Source organism: Diplotaxodon limnothrissa, linkage group LG17, assembly GCF_057381915.1.
Source record: "Diplotaxodon limnothrissa isolate DT_005_m linkage group LG17, D_limnothrissa_male_GT1.1, whole genome shotgun sequence".
Classification (NCBI taxonomy): Eukaryota; Metazoa; Chordata; class Actinopteri; order Cichliformes; family Cichlidae; genus Diplotaxodon; species Diplotaxodon limnothrissa.
In genome coordinates this window covers 6235814-6255755 of record NC_140612.1, presented here as the reverse complement: position 1 = coordinate 6255755, position 19942 = coordinate 6235814, and the positions used below count along the sequence as shown (strand labels likewise).

Below are 19942 nucleotides of genomic sequence, written 5' to 3'. Positions count from 1 at the left end.
TTTTAGAGAAGACCATAGGGGAAATGTAGAGAGCCCGACTCTAATATCCATCGGGATCTAACCCACTTACATTGATTTGGTTGAGACTATGTTTGTGTAGTCTTGAGAGGTTCTAATAGAGCACCTCACTTCTCATGTATTCAGCCTAAAATGTCTTATAAGCTCAGGGTGTTTACTTTCTCGGAGGAAAGCATGAACATGAAGTGCTGTACTGCTCAGAATGGGTTTAATAACATACCGGTACATCTATACACCAACCCAAGCAAGTTTACCTTTTGGGGTTTGTTTTACTGTTTTTTTTTTTTTATCACAAAATGTGAGTTATTGCATCAGAGTTAATACCAATATCAAGTTGAATAAAGTAGTGCAGCAATAAGAAAGTCACATAAAAATTAATAACTGCTAAAAATTGTTGTTTTGTCTCTCAGGTCAGATAGAAGAAAGAAAAGATCAGTGGTGACCATTAGTGATCATGTAATCCATAGAAAGATGCCAATGATGGGGGACCTGCTACAAGCCCACTACAGTAACAAAGTTTGGATGCTGTGTAAACTGTAAATATAAACAGAATGCAATCATTTGGAAATGTCATAGACCAATAGAATGTAGAAAACATAGATAAAATGTTTTGGAATGAGAAAATGTACCACTTTAAAGAAACTATTAGCTCATTTTGAATTTGACGGCAGTAACTCGTCTAAAGAAAGTTGAGACAGAACTGCGTTTACCGTTGTGTCTTCTCTTTTGTGTTCTTGGTGAAAGGTCTGGACATCAGGCAGGCCACTTTAGCACCTGGAGTCTTCTACTATGAAACTGTGCGTTGTAATCCGGTAGATGCAGTATGTGGTTTAGCATCGTATTGCTGAAAAAGACGTTGTCTGAATGGGAGAGTATGTTGCTCTAAAGCCTGTATATACCTTTCAGCATTGAAGGTGACTGTTCAAGCAGTCGTTTCCATAGGCACTAGTGCACCAACATCCCAACAGAGATGTGGACTTTTGAACTGAGAGCTGATAGCAAGCCAGATAGTCTCTCTCCTTTTTAGTCTGAAAGATGTATCAACAATGTGTTTCATATTCACTAAACAGTTTTCCACTTCCATTTCAAACAACCTCTGACCCAGAGAAAAATCATCGGCCTGAAGAACTGATTTTCAGCCTTGTCATTTAAAGAGATTTGTCGGGGATTCTCTGAATCTTTTTGATTCGGATGTTCAGCTACTGTGTTCTGAAAAAGATCAGATAAAGTACTTTTACATCAAGGAACAATATTCTGATATGTTTCTGAAAATGTTTTACAATTAGAGACATTTTTTGCAGATTGGTAAACATCTGTCTATCTTTACTTCTCAGAAACTCTGCCTTGGTAATATGATCCTTATTACCAGCCTGTTACCAAATAACCTAATTAGTTGCAAAATGTTTCTCCAACTGTTTCTTATTAGTACCCCTTACCATTCCAGCCTTCTGTCCCCCTGTCCCAATGTTTTAGAGATCTGTTGCTGCCATCAGTACAATAGTAAAAAGTGTTTTAGTTCTCTTTCGCCTCACTTTTGTAGACATCTTTCTTCTAATTGGCTGATACTCACAAACAGGAGGTTTGAACAGAAGGTGGGTGGGGCTTCTGTGCTTACAGCCAGTACCATGTGCCTTAAGGCAGCGGTCCTCAACTCTCACGGGCTTGGGTGCTACAACTCTCACAATAAATCTTCTTTTTTTTTGGTTCCGGAACTGATTTTATTTGTTGTATTTGTCCATGATACCTTAAAGGTTGTGAAAATATTGTCGGACATAAACCGGTCCATGGCGCAAAAAAGGTTGGGGATCGTTGCCTTAAGGGGCAATGTCCATAGCTGAAGCAAAATGTCTGAGCTTTAGCCAAACCTGAAGCTCAGAATGTAAAGTCCAAAACCAGTGGGTGACGTCACCAAGGCTACCTCCATGTTTAACACTGTCTATGTCTGAAACCAAGCAGTCTCAAATGTGGCTCACAGGGCTTATTTGGACACTAAATAAATGACCTCTTTATTTGAAACTCTGACTATGTTTAATTGGAACATCCCCCATTGTAACAGTATACATATGAGAGAAAACTAAGATGTGGAATGATATATTAATGGTATGAAATACTAACATCCGTACAGGGATGATAAGTTAATGAATAAGCATTATGTTATCTTAATGAGCTAGCATGATTAGTATCTTGGTAAACCACAATTTTAGAAGTGAGTCCTTCAAATTATTAGTCACACAGTTGCTAGACTGACTACCTTTAGATAAATTGCCCACTTGGTGGGAAAAAAAAGGGATTCAGTGGCAGATTAAACAAAGTCTGAGTCCAAAATCAAACCTTCTGACTATTTATGTGCAATTTACATCAAAATGTATCTAATCATTTTCCAGCAAGAGGAAATTGCACCAGTCTCGTCATTATCTTTTAACTTCCTGTCTGTTAGACATGGGCTTGTTTTTGATTGTGCGCTCTGATATCGACTGCATATCAACAGCTTTTATCAAATGTCTTTGTGTAACACAAAGGACTGACAAGACATTTTTTATAGCAGTCTGAAAAAACATCTGCTGGCATTTAGCATCTCCACAGTAATTAGATCAACGCTCCACCACAGCTGGGATCAGCTGGTCGTTACCGTTTTTAAATTGGTCTTGTCAGGTGTTGATAGTGGTGTTATTGTTATTAGCTAGTTGGGGGGTGTTCAGATTGCACATTAATACAATATTTTTTATTTTTCATACTGGAGATGCGTTTCTCTATTACACACAGTTTAGTTGGCTCATAATTGTGTACCTGTTTCCATGGTAATAGATGTATTATTCAGCATAGAAATAGGAAAAACCACACATATGTACACACAGAAGTGTTAATATCCAGCAGAAATGTCACCTTTCTGATCTCCCAGACCCGATTTACTAATAAAAGTATAATGTAAAGATAAAACTGACCTTTTTTTCCACATTAAATTGGTCAAACGTTGACTCTGCTTTTCTACTCTGGGAACAACAAACACTCTGAGATCAAAATAGAAGCTTCAATTGTGGTCCAATTACCTCATTATAGAGGACTTACATGCAATGCCCTCACTGTTGGATTTAATTAAGGTTGTTTGTCTGTTATATTGTAGTATATTAGCAGTTACATTTTTTTTTTAAGGCTAAACTACACAAACGGCCTAAATCAAAGGACACATTCACGTGATATGGTACGCTTGGTTTGTTTACAGAAAAACCCATGACTCATTTAGCAGTCTAGCTGAGAAGGACTGCATTACATAACCAGGTCTAGGACTGCAGCAGGCCCATATGGCACTCCTCCATGATCACACGGAATGACGGTCCCAGCTAGGCCTAGCTTGCAGGATTTACACAGTAGGCAACAAGCCAACTCAATTTGATTCGCATTAGCCTACAAACCTGTCTTGAAAGATAAATGCAACTACAGTGAGCTGAGCCTTCCTCTGCTGCTGTCAGTTGTGAGATTTTCTTTTTGTGAGTCATTTGTCCAAAAACAAATTTTCGTCTCTCACTCTAACCCCACCCTGAGCCTTTTTGGCAGTGTTTCATTAGTACGTGTTTCCACCACTGCTGTGCTGGAGCACTAGTGGACTGCTTGTATGTGAGTGCACCACAGCTGCCCCCACAGTCGAAAAAAAAAAAAAAAGGTCCATATGGCAGAGCTACATTTGGCAATGAAAGGCAGTGCTGCTCAATTTAAGAATTCACATATGGTATTTCTTTGATCCCAGGCAGTTCAGCCTAGAGTGGTGAGCCCGAACAAGATAACAGCTCTAAAGCCTGTTGAAGTTAATCACTTGGATATGCCTGTAATGCAGTTCAACCTGTGAATGACAGAAAGGTGGATCAACCTTTTTGGATGCTGGATATTCTTATACTAACTTTTTATATATGCATCATTTTGTCTTGGTAGCTAAATGCACAGAAACAGTCATTATGAATCTCTAACATTTCATATCTAAATCACAGAAATACAAAAGCAAGGTGATTTTGTAAAGCCTACTACAACTTATATTTTAAACATTTATTGAGATGCTTGTGGACAGTGGATATTGGTTTTACATATATGATGTAATAAAACGTGTTTTCAAAGATTTCTTTTTTCCTTACAGTTATACCAAAGGAGAGCTGGACATTGCCTACATAACATCACGGATCATAGGTAAATGTATTTCTAGCGAATGGGCATATACGCATGTGTGTAGATAGATGAACTTTAACAATGTTACTTGGACTGTTTTCCAGTTTTTTGATTGGGCAGCAATGTGCCCTTTAAAAGGCAAAGTCAGTCAGACATTTGTCACTCGAGGGCTTTATATCCCATGGTAGTCATGCTGGAGTGCAGAGCTACTCAGCTCACCTTTTTGCAATCCTGTACTCCACAGTGGGTAAAAAGACAGTTATGTAGAAATGAAAAGTTTTCACAGAACCCTTCTGTAGTCCTGTGAAAAACTAAGCACACTCTTACTGCTTCCATAGGAATTAAGACAGTAAGTAGCAGCCATGTACTTAATTAACTGAACATCAGCAAGTGTGAGTACCTCCGTAAAAGTGGAATTTGTGATCAGTTTGATGGTCTGGTGTGCTTTAAGACAATACCACAGTCTTCCCAGGAGCGGGGGTCATGGAAAATTCACTCCAGGTCAGACTGTACAATTCTCAGAGTTATGTTTTGGATTCTACAGGTCTCGGTTAGCATGTTAAAGACTGACACTCACTGAAAAAAACTCTTTGAATGAACATAAAAAAAAAAAAATCGATTAAATTGCTTTATTTTAGTGTTATTCAATTCTGTTATTCCAATGTGTAACATACTAGAGTTGGACCAACTTAATTAATTAATGATAAATCAACTTATTTACTGGAGTTAAGTCCATCATAATTTCATTGAATTGATCCAATCCATGCAAATTATGTTAGCCCAACAAAAGTACTTAATGCTAATAGAAAGATATTTATTTACATGGAAATCCTTTTCATGATTATTTTAAATTCGAGGAGTCAAGAAAAAGTAGGAAAGGTATGATTACAAGGTTTGATACAGAATTTTCTTTACGTTTTTGTGCTTGACAGGTAAAACCACAATAAATAGCAATGGCATACACAAGGTGTGCGCTTTTCTTCTAACCCCAGTGATTTTCTGGTGGACTGAAATCTTGCATGATCTCATGATATCGCAAATCCAGGCAACTAACCACTCTTACTTGATCGCATCATGTCATCTCAAGAAGAATTTCATGCAGGTTGTACAGGATTTAATTACATCAACCATAGAAACCTTAAAGAATAGTGGTGAATTAGGTAAAAGTATTCTAGAGTCACGTGTGAGGCCATCTCTGACATTTAATGCTTGGTTGAAATTGGGTCATACAACAGAAACAGCAATGTTCCTACGTACACAAGCAAATCCACAAAATTATGGCTGAAATGTTATTGCTGCTAAAGGAGGTTCTACAAGCTGCTGAATTATAGGCTGTGCTTAGTTTTGAACGAGACTGTTTAGAGTTCTGTTAAAATGTTCTCTGTCATGACTGAGTTTGTCTTAATTGCACTGTACATGTGAACATGGCAGCACGGTGGCACGGTGGTTAGCACTGTTGCCGCACAGCAAGAAGGTCCTGAGTTCAATTCCACCATCAGGCCGGGGTCTTTCTGTGCGGAGTTTGCATGTTCTCCCCGTGTTTGCGTGGGTTCCCCTCCGGGTACTCCGGCTTCCTCCCACCGTCCAAAGACATGCAGCTTGTGGGGATAATTGGATAATCCAAATTGTCACTAGGTGTGAATGAATGTGAGTGCGAATGGTTGTCTGTCCCTGTGTGTTGGCCCTGTGACAGACTGGCGACCTGTCCAGGGTGTACCCTGCCTCTTGCCCTATGACAGCTGGGATAGGCTCCAGCACCCCCCGCGACCCTGAAAAGGATAAGCGAATGGATGTGAACATGTCAAACTTTTTTTCAGTGATGACCTATCCAGCTGAGTCGGTGCAGATTGGCTACCAGAACCATGTCGAAGACATCCGCTCTTTTCTTGACAGCCGGCATGCGGACCACTACACTGTTTTCAACCTATCACAGCGTAACTACCGTGGGGCCAAATTCTCCAACAGGGTGAGTGTGACTGTAGCCCATGGATCTCGATGAAGCTGTTACTCATGTAGTGGTTGCTCCACCTTTTTCGCACTCTTCATTTTATAAATATAGAAGGGAAATAGGAGGGCTTAATTACAGTTTTAGGCGTGATTGTTCCTTGATAGTCTCAAACCACCCAGAGAAAAGTTTCATTTTGCTTTTTTTATCAGGTCTGTAATAGCTAAGGATTCCGATTTCATTACCGGATCACTAATTGTATGGATTATTCATTTGATTCCTTATTGAATCTCTTATAGGTTCTCATTGGGTTCTCAATGGCTCTGCTTTGAGAGTTACCACCATCACTAAGCAGAATATCAACCGCATTACATTCAGGCAAATTAATTGCATGCTGTGTGGTGAAATGTTTGTGCACATTGCAGGTATTTTCTCTCTTTGTTGTAATCAGTGTTAATTTTGTGGTAACACAATATTACGTAGAATATTTTGCATAAAGGTAATGCAGTACGTTACTTAAATATTTCAAGGTTTTCAGTAAAATGACCTAAAATGCATTGTCTCATGAGTCTACTTTAGAATCATGAACAGGTAGAAATGAAGACTGCAGCATGACAGGCCATCAGTTTGTTACCTGTGGAAGTTCAGGGTCTGGCTACTAGGCTGGGGTCAGCAGTTGCTCACTTTTAACATCAGCCTGGATTCTTAGCTGCCTTAGTGTTAACATGCTTTCTGTGCAGGTACTTAAAAAGAGCTGAAGTTGTTTTAGCACCATAATTCAGATGTTTCTGTCCTGAATGCAGTTTGCCATTACCATCGAGCTCTCGTCCTATGTGATAAAAATAAAATGAATGTCCATATCAACGCTTTAGACTGCACCGCAGTTTTTCTCCTCCAGCGCAAAAACTGATATCAGCACAAGTGCAAGAGGAACCGATAAGCACAATCAATAAGCATAAGTAGATAAACAATTTCATTGAACTACTGTGAACCAACTCTCTGCAACAGCCGGTACTTGAGTCCTATTCCTAGTCATTAGCTTAATGCTAAAAAAGTACATTTTTTCTTTCTTTTTTTAAACTTGAGAATAATTTTTTGAGTTTCATAAAATTGTTGTTCAAACAGTATATGAAGTATCCAGTGTCATCAGCTGGTTTGTGTATAACCCGTCAATTTGGCAGTCACCATTTGGTTTTTTAGAAGCCAGAACTGACTACATTTCGACAAGAAGGTGGAAAGTTTTTTTACAAGCTAGATCGCTAACAAAACCAGAGCATGGCTGCATCACACATGACATCAGTACTTGCTAATTTGTGCTAACACATAAATAAATGGTAGAATTTTACTCTTACCAAAAAAACAAAACAGGATAGTTTTTTTAAATATACAATTAACCCTGCAGCAAGTTGAATAATTACTCAAAAAAAAAAAATCTCACAAAATACAACAAAACTTCAAACACCTTTGAGAAATCCAGTGTAATGATGCAAATTAACTGATGCAAGGCCTAATAAGCAGCTAGCAGCGATCAACCTCATCTGGCTGTTCCTGAAACTGCAGTTTTTGGTATTTCAGCACTCATTTCATTATTCAGAATTTAATTTGTGTTACGGCTAAATTACCACATTTGGAACACACAGTTTATTGTATCTTATTTTGCTTTTATGGTTATGCTTATCTTTCAGCATCGGGACATTTCCGCAGCTAGGTTTCCTATTACTGCATAGAAGGCACATGTGGGAGCTAAGGAGTCAGGCTTGTTAGGAGTCATGCTTTGTTGTTAACATGGTGAAGCTGGCCCCCTGTCTGCATTGTGAAGTCACTGTATCTTTAGCAGATGACTCATCATGGCAACTGGTCTGTTGTGTTGCTCTGCTGCTGCAGTGCTGTTACTAACTTCCACCACTCCCCTTTCCTCTCCTCTGTTCCTTTTTTCCCCAACCCTTTCCTGCCCTTTTATCTCTCTGATCTGCCTCCTTTTTTCTTTTTGCTGGAATCCCTTTCCTTCTCCCTCCTTTTATTCCTGGCATCTACTTCAATACAGGTTTCAGAGTGTAATTGGCCTTCACGCCAAGCACCCAGCCTCCACAACCTGTTCGCTGTGTGCAAAAACATGTACAACTGGCTGAAACAGAATCCCAAGAACGTCTGTGTAATCACATGCTCGGTAAGGAGATGCACATACATTAGCCCTATATTAAATTCTTCATCCTCCTTTGTATAGTTGAATTTATTAAGGATTCATATGAAATTATTACTAATCATTCTCCCATGAAAAACAAGTACATAGTGAGGTACTTTTGATTGTTATGTAAAGGGACTTGTTTTTGTTGGTCCCACAACACATCCGTTAATTTTTGAGCTGTTTGATGTCCTGTGACCCACTTTTGAATCAAAGCAGAGAGTCTGAAATAGACCGAAGCATATTTAGTGTCAGAATCTTTTTGTTGCCCTTCCAAAACATTTTGCTCAACAATGATATTGGCATCATTGATTACATGTCAACTTTGCTTTCACATCAAATGAAGTGCTTCCAAGACACGGATCTCTAAAGTCTGAAATTGTTAAATGCTACAACAACTGCTCAACAGATTTCCAAACATGACTCACCTTCTTTTTCCACATCTACATAAATTGTTGGGTCTGTGTTTCCACAAGCCCCGCTGGTTTAGAGACTTATTCATCATGAAGAAAACAAGACAGTCAGCGATCGATCGATTTACTTGCAAGGGAGGCGTCGTTGGTATCTACCACAAAATGACCCCAACGACGGCCTCCGCTTGCTGCCTTTTATTGGGACAACAGTTCACACAATACACATCACAGCAAAAGCACCGCCCACGTAAACCCCCCCCAAATGGTTCTAAGGCAAGGCACTATGTATATATGTGTGTGTGTGTGTGTAAACATCTGTATGCATGTGAGAATGTGTGTGTGTGACCTCCTGCTGACCAAAAGGGTCATAAAAGCAGGAAGCAACACCACAAGAAACAGCTCTTCCAGATAGGATGTATCTGCAATAAAACACTACATCACCCCAGAACCTCGAGAGGCTGGGGAGGGGGATAAAAGAATTCCTTTCATCACAGAGTTAAAACAATGTAGAGATGGTAAGCATAAAAATGACAACATTTAACAATTCACTTTAACATAAATCAAAACAGTTTTGCAAAAGGGATCATTCTTCCAGATAAAGGCTATGTTACCACCCAGATCAGAAATCTTCTCTTCCTCTTCAACGGCTGTTGCCAATGCTTGACGCTGGAGTAACAGTTTTTTTTCTCCAAATACATTCCCGCTCGGAGCTCTTCAGACTGCTCTGGTGGTCTCTATTAATCAGCCGTGTGAGCTTCCTCACTGTTGTTACTTAGCAGGTGGTACTGAAAAGAAAATGAAAAGCAAAGAAGAAGAATATTTCATTTTTGCATTTTGGTCTGTGATGTTCAGTAAAAATGATAGAAGTCATCTTATTATGCTTATTGCAGAATGGTGTATTCTTTGGTGTCCTATTTAGGCTTATTGGATGAAAGGCACTTTTAGTGCGTGGATCATCACACTTTAGCAATATCAGCCACTTGCATTAGACACATTTGGGAATTCAACCATATCTGACTTTTTCAATAGAAACTGAGTTTCTGTTTATTGGAATTCAGTGACATGACTACTATAGACTGGCATGTGCTGGGGCATGTTATTACCAAGTCATTGTGGGTTTGGCTTTGCCTTGGCAAACTGCTCCTTCTTGCATAATCTTCACGAAACCCTTCCTTTTTTAAAAAAGCTGTGTTTTCACCTCAGTTAACAACAGTGTTACAGTATCCATGTAACCTGAAATGAACTCAGAGTCAGTTCATATGTATGAATAGACTCATAGAAAAATAATACGTGTGTTTATTCAAAAGAAAAAATCCCCAGTGGCTCAAATTGCAGTTATGATAAGATGTACATGTAATTTTATCTTTGTTTTGGGTTTTCAGGATGGTCGCGCTCCTTCAGGTGTTTTGGTCTGTGCCATGTTCTGCTTCTGCCACCTCTTCAATAATCCAGTTCCTGCCATGCAGCTGCTCAGCGCCAAAAGACCAGGTTCTGGCCTCTGGCCTTCACACCGCAGGTTTGCATCAGTGAACATGGGGATGTGAATGTGACAGAAAGAGAAGAAGAAAAGTGGGAGCCTTGTGCTCGGTTGTCGTCCTTTGGTTCTGCTGATGTTACATTCTTCAATGTCTAATAAATCTGCAGTCTATTTTTCATAGATAATGAACATTTACCACTTCTAATAAAGAATCACATATTAAATGAGGTCAAAACACATTCACACTTAAGAAGAAGAGCACAGTTTCAGATCATATGCTGTTACAGGCATAACATGTTGAAATTTACATACAGCCATCACTGAAGCCAACAGTTATTAGTTGTCTCAGCATAAACATAAACTCTTGATTGCTGGGCAAGAAGAACCACGAGTCCGCCTGCCATACTTGTAGAAGCTAACAGTCGATGGTTGTGCAAGCGTCTCCTCACAAGTGACAATTAATGCATCATTCAGAGTGCTGAAAATTGAAAACTGCTGTTTTTGTTTTCTCTGCCTGCAGGTACATAGGCTATGTATGTAGCATGGTATCAGAGAAGCCTAGCCTACCCCACTCCAAGCCCTTGGTGATCAAGGCCCTCACTATGAGTCCCATCCCCTGTTTCAACAAGCAGCGTAGTGGCTGTCGACCTTTCTGTGACGTTCTCATTGGAGAGACGAAGATCTTCACCACTGCACAGGAGTATGAAAGGATGAGGTAAGTAACATTAGCGAGATTAATAAAAAATTTGACAGCATTGAACCGCAGAGAGCACGGTAGCGTTGCAGTTCTGTATTGGAATAGAATAACTACAAATGTCTCAGAGATTTTATGCTGAGTATGATATGAATGAAAGTAATCAAAGTGTCATTATATCCCCTTCCGTTTTCTCACTCTGTAACACTTTCCCTCAATTACACTTTGCTGCACCTTCTCTGCACGCCTAGAGAGCACAGGGTCCAGGACGGCAAGGTAGTTTTCCCTCTGGGTGTAAGCGTACAAGGAGATGTTGTGGTTTCAGTCTACCACATGAGGTCAACCATTGGAGGACGACTGCAGGCCAAGGTACGCTTCTGCTTAGTCTGCTTTATAAGATAAAATGTCGATAAAATCAACATCTCAATCTAACTAGCAAGCAGCAAACTCCAACTAAGTCACAGTGACAGTATTGGAACGATTGCGGTGATAAGATCATGCTAAAGTATAAGCCATTGTAGAGTTTCAGGTAGCTTCAACAGCTTGTTGTGTCTCATTGTTACATTGTTTAAGACAAGAAGAAGCTGGATGAAGGTTTTTGACTTAATGATTTACTTCATTTATAGAAATATGCAGATTTACTCACTCATCACTGCTGCAAGAAGCATTTATGCACTATTTATGCTATTTTTGGTTTAGTTTGGTCCAGGTGTTTCATCTGGGTATTATTGTCTTTCAGTAATCTTATGACAGATTATTGACACATAGGTGTACATCACCATGCGTTGCATTATAATAATATGTGCATATGTAGCTTAATGACTTCATTATTTTGCTATATAGCACATTAGTACTAAAACCTAGATCAATAGTACAAAATAATTAAAAATCCATTCAGCTAAAATGGTTAAAGTGGGCTTGTCTTTTTTTTCTTGAACATTTTTCCTTTTATTTTGTTTCTTTTACTGGATTTTCTTATTTCACCTGCTTCTATTTTATTACATGACAAAGATTTATCACATGCAAAACTTGAACATAACACCTAAAAACATTTCAGAACAACAGGTAAGGGGTAACTGACTGCAGGAGAGTGCTGATAAAATATAATGTAACCAACATTTATCTTTGTTCCTGCTTGTGTTAGGTATCCAACACACAGATCTTCCAGATTCAGTTCCACACTGGCTTCATCGCTCCTGGAACCACTATGTTAAAGTTTAACAAGTAAGGAAAATCTCTTACAAAAATCGGGGAATTCTGGTTTCTCACTATAAAAAATAATATTGCTAGACTTCCACTCTGTTGACTGTTTTACCATCTCAATTTTCTTTCTCACACATATTGATTTTCCTCTCAGACCAGAGCTCGATGCCTGTGACTCTCCAGAGAAATATCCCCAGCTCTTCCATGTGATATTGGAAGTGGAAGTGGAAGGGGTGGACAAACAGAAAGACCTGACACCACCATGGGAACAGTTTCCTTGTAAAGACTTGAGCCCAAATGTGCTCTTCTCTGGCCACCAGGAACATCAGGATGCACTGGCGATTGCTGGTAAAAATGGGAGGGTTTCACTGGGGCAACAACTGGTGTTCAGTCTATAAAATACGACACATTAAGTTTTGATTTTTTAAAAACTCAAATCAGATGTTAAGTTTAGAATCAAACATTTACTGCTTTGTTTAATCTGTTGTCAGATTTTACTACCAACATAATTAAATTAACGCAAAAATTTCCCTGTTGTGGGATCAATAAAGTCTTATCTTATCTTATCTTATCTTATCTTGTCTTATCTTATCTTATCTAAACTAAAAATATTTAGCTAAGAACTGAAAATGCTGAAGCAAAATGGGTTAGCTGCTAGCAAATTAGCAGTTAGCTTGACTAACAAGCAATGTGGAATTTTGTATTGAAAATGTTTTTAGTTGGCATTTTTGCTTGCTTGTTTTGTTAGCCTTTACAATTTGTAATCATACCTTTTCCTAAAACCAATTATAATGCTACATTAACCTTAATAACAAACTCTAACCCCACACCTGGATTGACTTTACGTAAGTTTACCTGGTACCAAAATAAAGATTAGGGAAAGAGAACTTGCTACTAATTTTTTTTATGACTTATTTTAATATTTATGAACCAGCCAGCACGACATTAAAGCCATTTGCCTAATATTGTGAAGATCTCCCTCACCTCATCATACGGATGTTTGGAAATATTTCCAATAGCAATGTTAGTGGTTTTATTGTTGTGGCTAATCAATTTACATTAACACATAGTCATAAAAACTAATGTGACTCATTTTTGTCCCTGCAAGATGAGATGGAGGGCTTGGATCTTGAGGGTAAGACGGTAGAGGAGATCACAGACCTGCTAGAGGAACTATACTGTGAGCGTAGTTACCCAGGGTTTGCTTCAATTCACTCATGCTCTACCCAGGAAGATTTTTTGTTATTGGAAAATCCATTTGGTGGTTTCCAACTGTGATTTGCATTGATTGAATTGAAATTTAGCCCATTCTTGTAGCCCATGATGTATCATTTTGGTAGAAATATTTTGTCCTGTGTCTTGTATAAACACCAGTCTTTTAACACAATTTCCATAACATGTATGCCAGCATTTTTTTTCCTGGGCATACAGAGACAGGTTTTTAAGGGTTTTTTTTATGGATATGGAGAACTAGAGGGGAAAACTCATAGTCCCAAAAGGAAATAAAGGGAAAACGTGCCTGGGGAGTAAACAAATCCAACGTTAAAATGTTCTACCAAAGTGAAATATTGCTTTTGATTTATACAGCTGTTTAATCCCATGTACAAGCTTCTTTTTTTTTTATCATATTCTTTTACGTTGAAATGTATCACATTTAAGACGTTTTCTCCAACTAGCAACTACTAGCTAGAATTTATTTGCAGACTGTGTGTATGTTTGCAACCTCATAGCACAAATAGCTGTTCTGGCTGTAGAAGCAATGACCTGCGTAGTTTACCATCATCCTCTGCTTCACTCTTGTCCCTTTATATCTGAACCTCAAATTAATTCCCTTTGTCTGCTTTGTTATCTCTTCAGTCATTGCTTTGTTCGTGATTGATGTGTCTTTCTCATGATACTCTTTTCTGTTTTTCCCATCTCATCATTTTCAGAGCCAAGTCGGTCCCACGGAGGTCCAGACGGTCGGGTACGTGGCGAGGAGAGCGAGCCGTCGGATGATGAAATGCTTTCTCTCTCCAGCCAGCAAAGCAATGCCAGTGCAGCCCATCAGAAACCTGACCTCCCAGCTCCCACTTCTGCCACCCCTGCTCCCACCGAGGAAGTCGATCTTCTCGGCCTCGATGGTGACGAGGTCAACCGCCCGTCATCTAAGCCCCCATCTACAGCAGCTGCAACCACTGACCTCCTAGGGGACTTGTTCGGGGGCCCACCTCAGTCAACCAGCGGGCCTCCATCTGCCCAGTCCACTCCACACAAAGTCGCCCCCAACACTGCCTCACCATGCCCCTCACCTGCCCCACCAGGTGAGAAGTTTGAAAAAGCATTTCCTTTTAGGTCCAACCTAAAACTAGACTTCAAATAGGCACAATTACTCTTGCAATTTAGCATAAGACAATAACACTGGTGGATGGTTCTCCTCAGCATTTGATCCTTTTGGGACGGGTCCGATGCCTAAACCTCAGGACGTGATGGGTTCATTCCTCGGACCAGGTAAAGTGGGGCAGCCAGACCCTTTCCTGCATGCTGCTCGCTCACCATCACCCACCCTGCAGCCTACAAGCCTCGGTAAGGCATGCTCCTTGCTGCTCTGCTGAACATTTTCCCAAACCATCGTTTTGGGTGCACTTAAAGCATTTCAAGAGCCTGAACCAAATTAGGGTAAGGCATGTTTTCAGATATTTGCAAGATGCCACTACGATAATTTCCCTTCATCTGTGCGTCTATTTAAACTGACACCCAAACCCGACTGCTGAGTATATATCCATTTTTAGCTTACTCACACATTTTTCTTGTATTGCTCATGTAATGTATGATTTGTAATTCACGAGTTTGCATGCTGTATGTGAAGTGTTTGCAGGTCATCTCATAGGGATTGCGCAGCTTGATTTTTCAACTCCAGCACAAGCTCCTACTAGTAATCTTTTCCTCAGCTCACAGTCAGTATTTTCAACTTTAAACATGACAAAACAGTTTTTCTTAACTTCAGGTTTACACTTTTTATACTTTGAGGATTTAGGGCATGATGTGTGCATGAAGAAGAGCCTTCTGGCTTCAGTCTTCTGTGGACAATTTTTAGTTAGCAACTATAAATTTTGTTTCCACACCCATGAAACAACAGCTCTCTGAAGCTCAGTTCTGTTGTTATTTTATTTGGCTTAATGTTTTCGTGTCCTTCAATTCCCATTTTCCGTGTGCTCCGCCCGTGACCGATGGTTATATGCTTCAACAGGTCGGAGTTCCCCCGTCCCACCCACCACCCCTACTGTCAACATTCAGCAGCAAAACGTCATGGGAGCATGGGACTGGAACAGACCTGCTACCACGAGCACAGGTTCTCCCAAGCACACAGCCACACATACATACAAGCAGATACCACACTGTTTGTAAAACACGTTGGCATCAGTGTCGTTTATTTTTCCTGCTTTGCTGATGGCCGATTCATTCAGGAGGTTTTGGTATGGGCAGTCGGTCAGCCACTACCAGTCCCACTGGCTCAGTCCACAGCACCCCCACCCACCAAACCAAGCCAAACACTCTGGACCCATTCGCTGATATTGGCAACCTGGGGGGAAGCCTTGGAGGTGAGACGCTGGTAATGCTCCTAAGTTCTTAGTATTTTTGCTACTACCTCGCATGCCATAATCTCTGTCCTTTTGATCAGGAGGCTCTGGCTTCTCGAGCAAGCCCACCACCCCTACTGGAACGGCCCCTCCCTTTCCTCCAATGGGCTCCCCATCGAGGCCTCCGCCATCTCCCCAGCACACAGGAGCCTGGCAGCCCCACGCAGGAGGCACTTTCCCCTCGTGGCAGGCTGGTGGAAGTGGTGGAGGGTGGCAACCGCAAGGACAGGGTCCTGCTCCGCAGCCAAAGCCCAGCCCCAGCCACACTTCCATGCCGCACACATCGCCCCAGAATCGACCCAACTACAATGTTAGCTTCTCCGCAATGGGAGGAGGCTCACCCAGCGCAGGGGGAAAAGCACAGGCTGGGATGGGTAAGCTCGACAGGCTCATTGTTACGCTCCAAATGTTGTGGCTGGTCAGTTGGGGTATATTTCACATAAAAGGACATTTTTCTTTTAAAACAAAATAGAGATTACACTTAACTTATATTTCAAAATATAAGGTTTAAAAATGTTATTAAGAATTGTGAGCATTTTGAAGGTTTTAAGGTTTTTTTGTTTGATTTTTAAAGTTAAATGTTTAACAAAATATCTGCAAACATTTAGAGACAGCGCCGCATTTTTTATCCATTAAAATTTTCATGCTGTGCACACATACATTGTTCTTCAGCTCACCGTATAGTAATTAGTACATTTGTTGCTTAACAAGTATGTATTCTGTCTTTGTGTTTGTCTGCCTCTTTGTCAGGTCCGAAGCCCAAACCCTCAGACGCCAACTTTGACGACCTGCTGTCTGCTCAGGGCTTTGCGGGGACCAAAGAGAAGAAAGGGCCCAGGACTATAGCAGAGATGAGGAAGGAGGAGATGGCCAAAGAAATGGACCCTGAGAAACTAAAGGCATGAGCTGTTTGTTTGAAACTAATGAAGTTGAACTAATAAGTTTTGGTTCATTGTGTCTGATTACAATTAGTTTTTGATGACATTTCGCTTGGTGGTGGTCGCCTGTTTATCCAGTGTAGCTCAACAGAAGCAGTTCAGTGATTCCCAAAAGTAGGATAATGTACTCGAAAACCTTTGGCTGTTAAACTTTTTCTGTTTATTTCAGAGTTAATGAAGCGTCCAATGTAGGTCTCCCATGACCAAATTTTGGTTCATCTAATTGCTCCTTTAAAAGCTTTTTTTTTTTTTTAGATAAAACCAGAGCCAGAACTACTGAAAGCAGTTATGCTAATAATTGTTTCAAATCAGGTCCTCACTGGTTATTGGTTCCCCTCCTCTGCCTCCCTCTTCTGTGCCCTAGATTCTGGACTGGATAGAGGGGAAAGAGCGTAACATCCGTGCTCTGCTCTCCACCATGCACACTGTGCTTTGGGAAGGAGAGACACGCTGGAAGCCTGTGGGCATGGCTGACCTGGTTACTCCAGAGCAGGTCAAGAAGGTCTATCGCAAAGCAGTCCTGGTTGTTCACCCAGATAAGGTGAGACAGAATTTGTGATGAATGGGATCTTTATGCTTCCTGTATGGAGGCATATCCATATGTACAGAATAAATCAAATGCAATAACGAGACATTCTTTACTTAAAAGCAACTGAAGGTAAAGTCAGATGAAAAAATAGAGACTGTCTTTATTTTCACTTTCTTCTCCTTATATCAGGCTTATAAGCAGGGGTGCACATAAGTGGTCTGCAGGTGCGCATTCGCTGTCAAAATAAAAGACGCGCACCAGACAAGAAGTTGCAACGCGTGTTTGCGTACATATAAAAGGCATTGTTTTTGTCTGCTAGAGTGGGATTTTCACGGCACATTCTGCACCACATCTCTGTGCATTGTTTGAAGCCAGCTCACCTCCTACAACCACTTTTCCGAGAATACGTGCTTCTTTTGCAGTTTGGACTCCTTCTGACATTTCTTTGGAGGTGGAGGAACACCAAAGTAATTGCTTAAAGGAGCTTGCTTCTTCAACATCTTTAAGAGTTCTAAACAAATGTCTGTCCTCCTCCAGAAAATCTTATGTACGCAAACGCGCGTTGCAACTTCTTATCTGGTGCGCGTCTTTTATTTTGACAGCGCATGCGCACCTGCGGACCACTTATGTGCACCCCTGATTATAAGCAATTCTGGATGTGATGTGGCCATATTGTGACATGAAAATGATAATGAAAATAAAAACTGGTTTTAAAAGAAAAACATAATTCCTCACAAGCATGCATATACAGGGATGGAAAAGGAAAGATTTGACAGCACTTTGTGCCGTTCTGTAAAAAACTAAGTACAACTCCTATTGCTTCTATAAGAATTAAAGGGGTAAGTAGCAGCCAGATGCTGATAATCATTTGCTTGAGTAAGTGGTCATCAACAAGTTTGAGCACCTGTGTGTAACAAGACGTTCTGCCCGTTTGCTGGTCTGAGTCATCCATGTGTGTTAACACAATGCCACAGAAGGGGACACCCAACCAAATTCATCCCAAACTCAGACCATGCAGTGGTCAGAGAAATTCTGTATCAGAAAAAAGATATATAAAGTACAACGCAATATCTGGCAAAATCAAACACAGGGTATCACCACAAACAGCTCATACTCATAGCAACTGATAAGCACGGTGGTGGAGGGGTGATGCTTTGGGTTGTTTTGCCGCAAGATGACCTACGAACCTTTATACGAAAAATATTCTAGGGTCAAATTTGAGGACATCTATCTAACAGCTAAAGTTTGGCCAAGTACTGAGTCATGCACAATAATGATCCCAAGCATTACAAGACAAACACAGACATGCAAATTTAAAATGAACAGACCGATCACATAAATTTAGACACACACACACACACACACACACACACACACACACACACACACACACACACACACACACACACACACACAGTAGTGTCTGTGTGTTCAAAGTGCTGGAGGATGAAGTTTTTGCATATATGATGTTGCAACAAGAAAACAACCAAACCAAACTAAAAGTATGTGTGAGCGTGTGAACAATATAATGAAATACAAAGATATCTGAAGCTCTGCACTTTACTCTGTGAAGTGAAGAGTCTGTTAGCGGAGAGTGCGTCACTCTCAGACTCTCAAGCCAAGCCAGGCCACAGCTTTCCTTGTAATCCACTTAAAGATACAGCTATGCAGTACAGCAGCTACCATGTGGTCAGCTGAAGCATTAGGCAGGGCCTTTCCCACTGCACCCACTAAAACAACGCAGCTTGGCTTAACATGGACTCTTATCAGAATTAAACATGTGATTCAAGTTATACCTGTAAACATCCATCCATGCAGGGATGTGTGTGTATTATAGAAAGAGTGGGGTATACTTCCTGACTCTCAGCACTGAAAGACAAGTTAGTGTCTTACCTGAATTTTCTGTAACAGTGAATAATATTATGTAAATGGCCTGTATTTGTATAGCGTTTTTCTAGTCCCTAAGGACCCCAAAGCGCTTTACACAACCAGTCATCCACCCATTCACACACACATTCACACACTGGTGATGGCAAGCTACATTGTAGCATGATGACATAATGCTCGAGTAAAGCAAGCTATGAATGAGAGACAAATGAAGTGGGAATCCCAAAAGGCCAACATGTCTCAAATATGCTTTACTTATGGGTTCATAACTATTGTGTTTTTTCTCTCCTACTTCGTAGGCGACGGGACAACCATACGAACAATATGCCAAGATGATTTTCATGGAACTAAATGATGCCTGGTCAGAATTTGAGACCCAAGGACAAAAGCCTCTCTACTGAATAAAACGTAAGGGGACTTAAGGAGGAGGAGATGATGTCCCTGCTGATTCCATCATCTAACCCTTACAGTGTTACCACCTCTTGTCCGCATACTGCAGCCACACCCTGCAACATCTGCCTTTATACCCATGCTTTAACTCGTGTCTCTCTTCTTGCAACAAAAACGCAGAACTTGAGTGATGACAGGCTATAGAACAGCCTCCCGTGCCCGGACTAGAAGCTCAGACGAACAGCTGACTCTCTGTAGCTCTAATATCCATACTGTATGTATGAACCATCCCATTCAAAAAATTAAAAATCACTGGGACGTCAAAGAGACGGATCAAAACAAGGTGAGAGCTGTTGATCTGGAAAAAGAAATGCGCGAGAATAAACTGAGCAAACATTTGTCAGACTGCTCTTTGCGAGAGCTTTGGAGCATGAAGAAGTCTGTGAGGCACAACAAGCATTTAACAGCATTCAAGCCATTTTTTTTGTACTGTG

At 40.5% G+C, this 19942-nt stretch overlaps 1 protein-coding gene across 2 annotated transcripts in view; it reads left to right on the top strand.

The window, feature by feature from the left end:
* The window catches only part of dnajc6 (DnaJ (Hsp40) homolog, subfamily C, member 6), a 30146-nt gene extending 10687 nt beyond the window's left edge, over positions 1-19459 (top strand). Inside the window, exons 3-19 of one of the 2 annotated variants that reach the window (XM_085376109.1) lie at positions 4142-4191; positions 5988-6136; positions 8160-8282; positions 10093-10226; positions 10708-10902; positions 11133-11250; positions 12026-12105; positions 12239-12432; positions 13193-13219; positions 14016-14387; positions 14506-14649; positions 15314-15415; positions 15531-15665; positions 15746-16078; positions 16455-16603; positions 17007-17183; positions 19358-19459. In XM_085376109.1, the coding sequence (XP_085232235.1) occupies positions 4142-4191; positions 5988-6136; positions 8160-8282; positions 10093-10226; positions 10708-10902; positions 11133-11250; positions 12026-12105; positions 12239-12432; positions 13193-13219; positions 14016-14387; positions 14506-14649; positions 15314-15415; positions 15531-15665; positions 15746-16078; positions 16455-16603; positions 17007-17183; positions 19358-19459 (2584 nt within the window). The remainder of the gene's footprint in view (positions 1-4141; positions 4192-5987; positions 6137-8159; positions 8283-10092; positions 10227-10707; positions 10903-11132; positions 11251-12025; positions 12106-12238; positions 12433-13192; positions 13220-14015; positions 14388-14505; positions 14650-15313; positions 15416-15530; positions 15666-15745; positions 16079-16454; positions 16604-17006; positions 17184-19357) is intronic. The other variant, XM_085376110.1, reaches the window with a different exon arrangement.
* Positions 19460-19942: the final 483 nt, after the last annotated feature.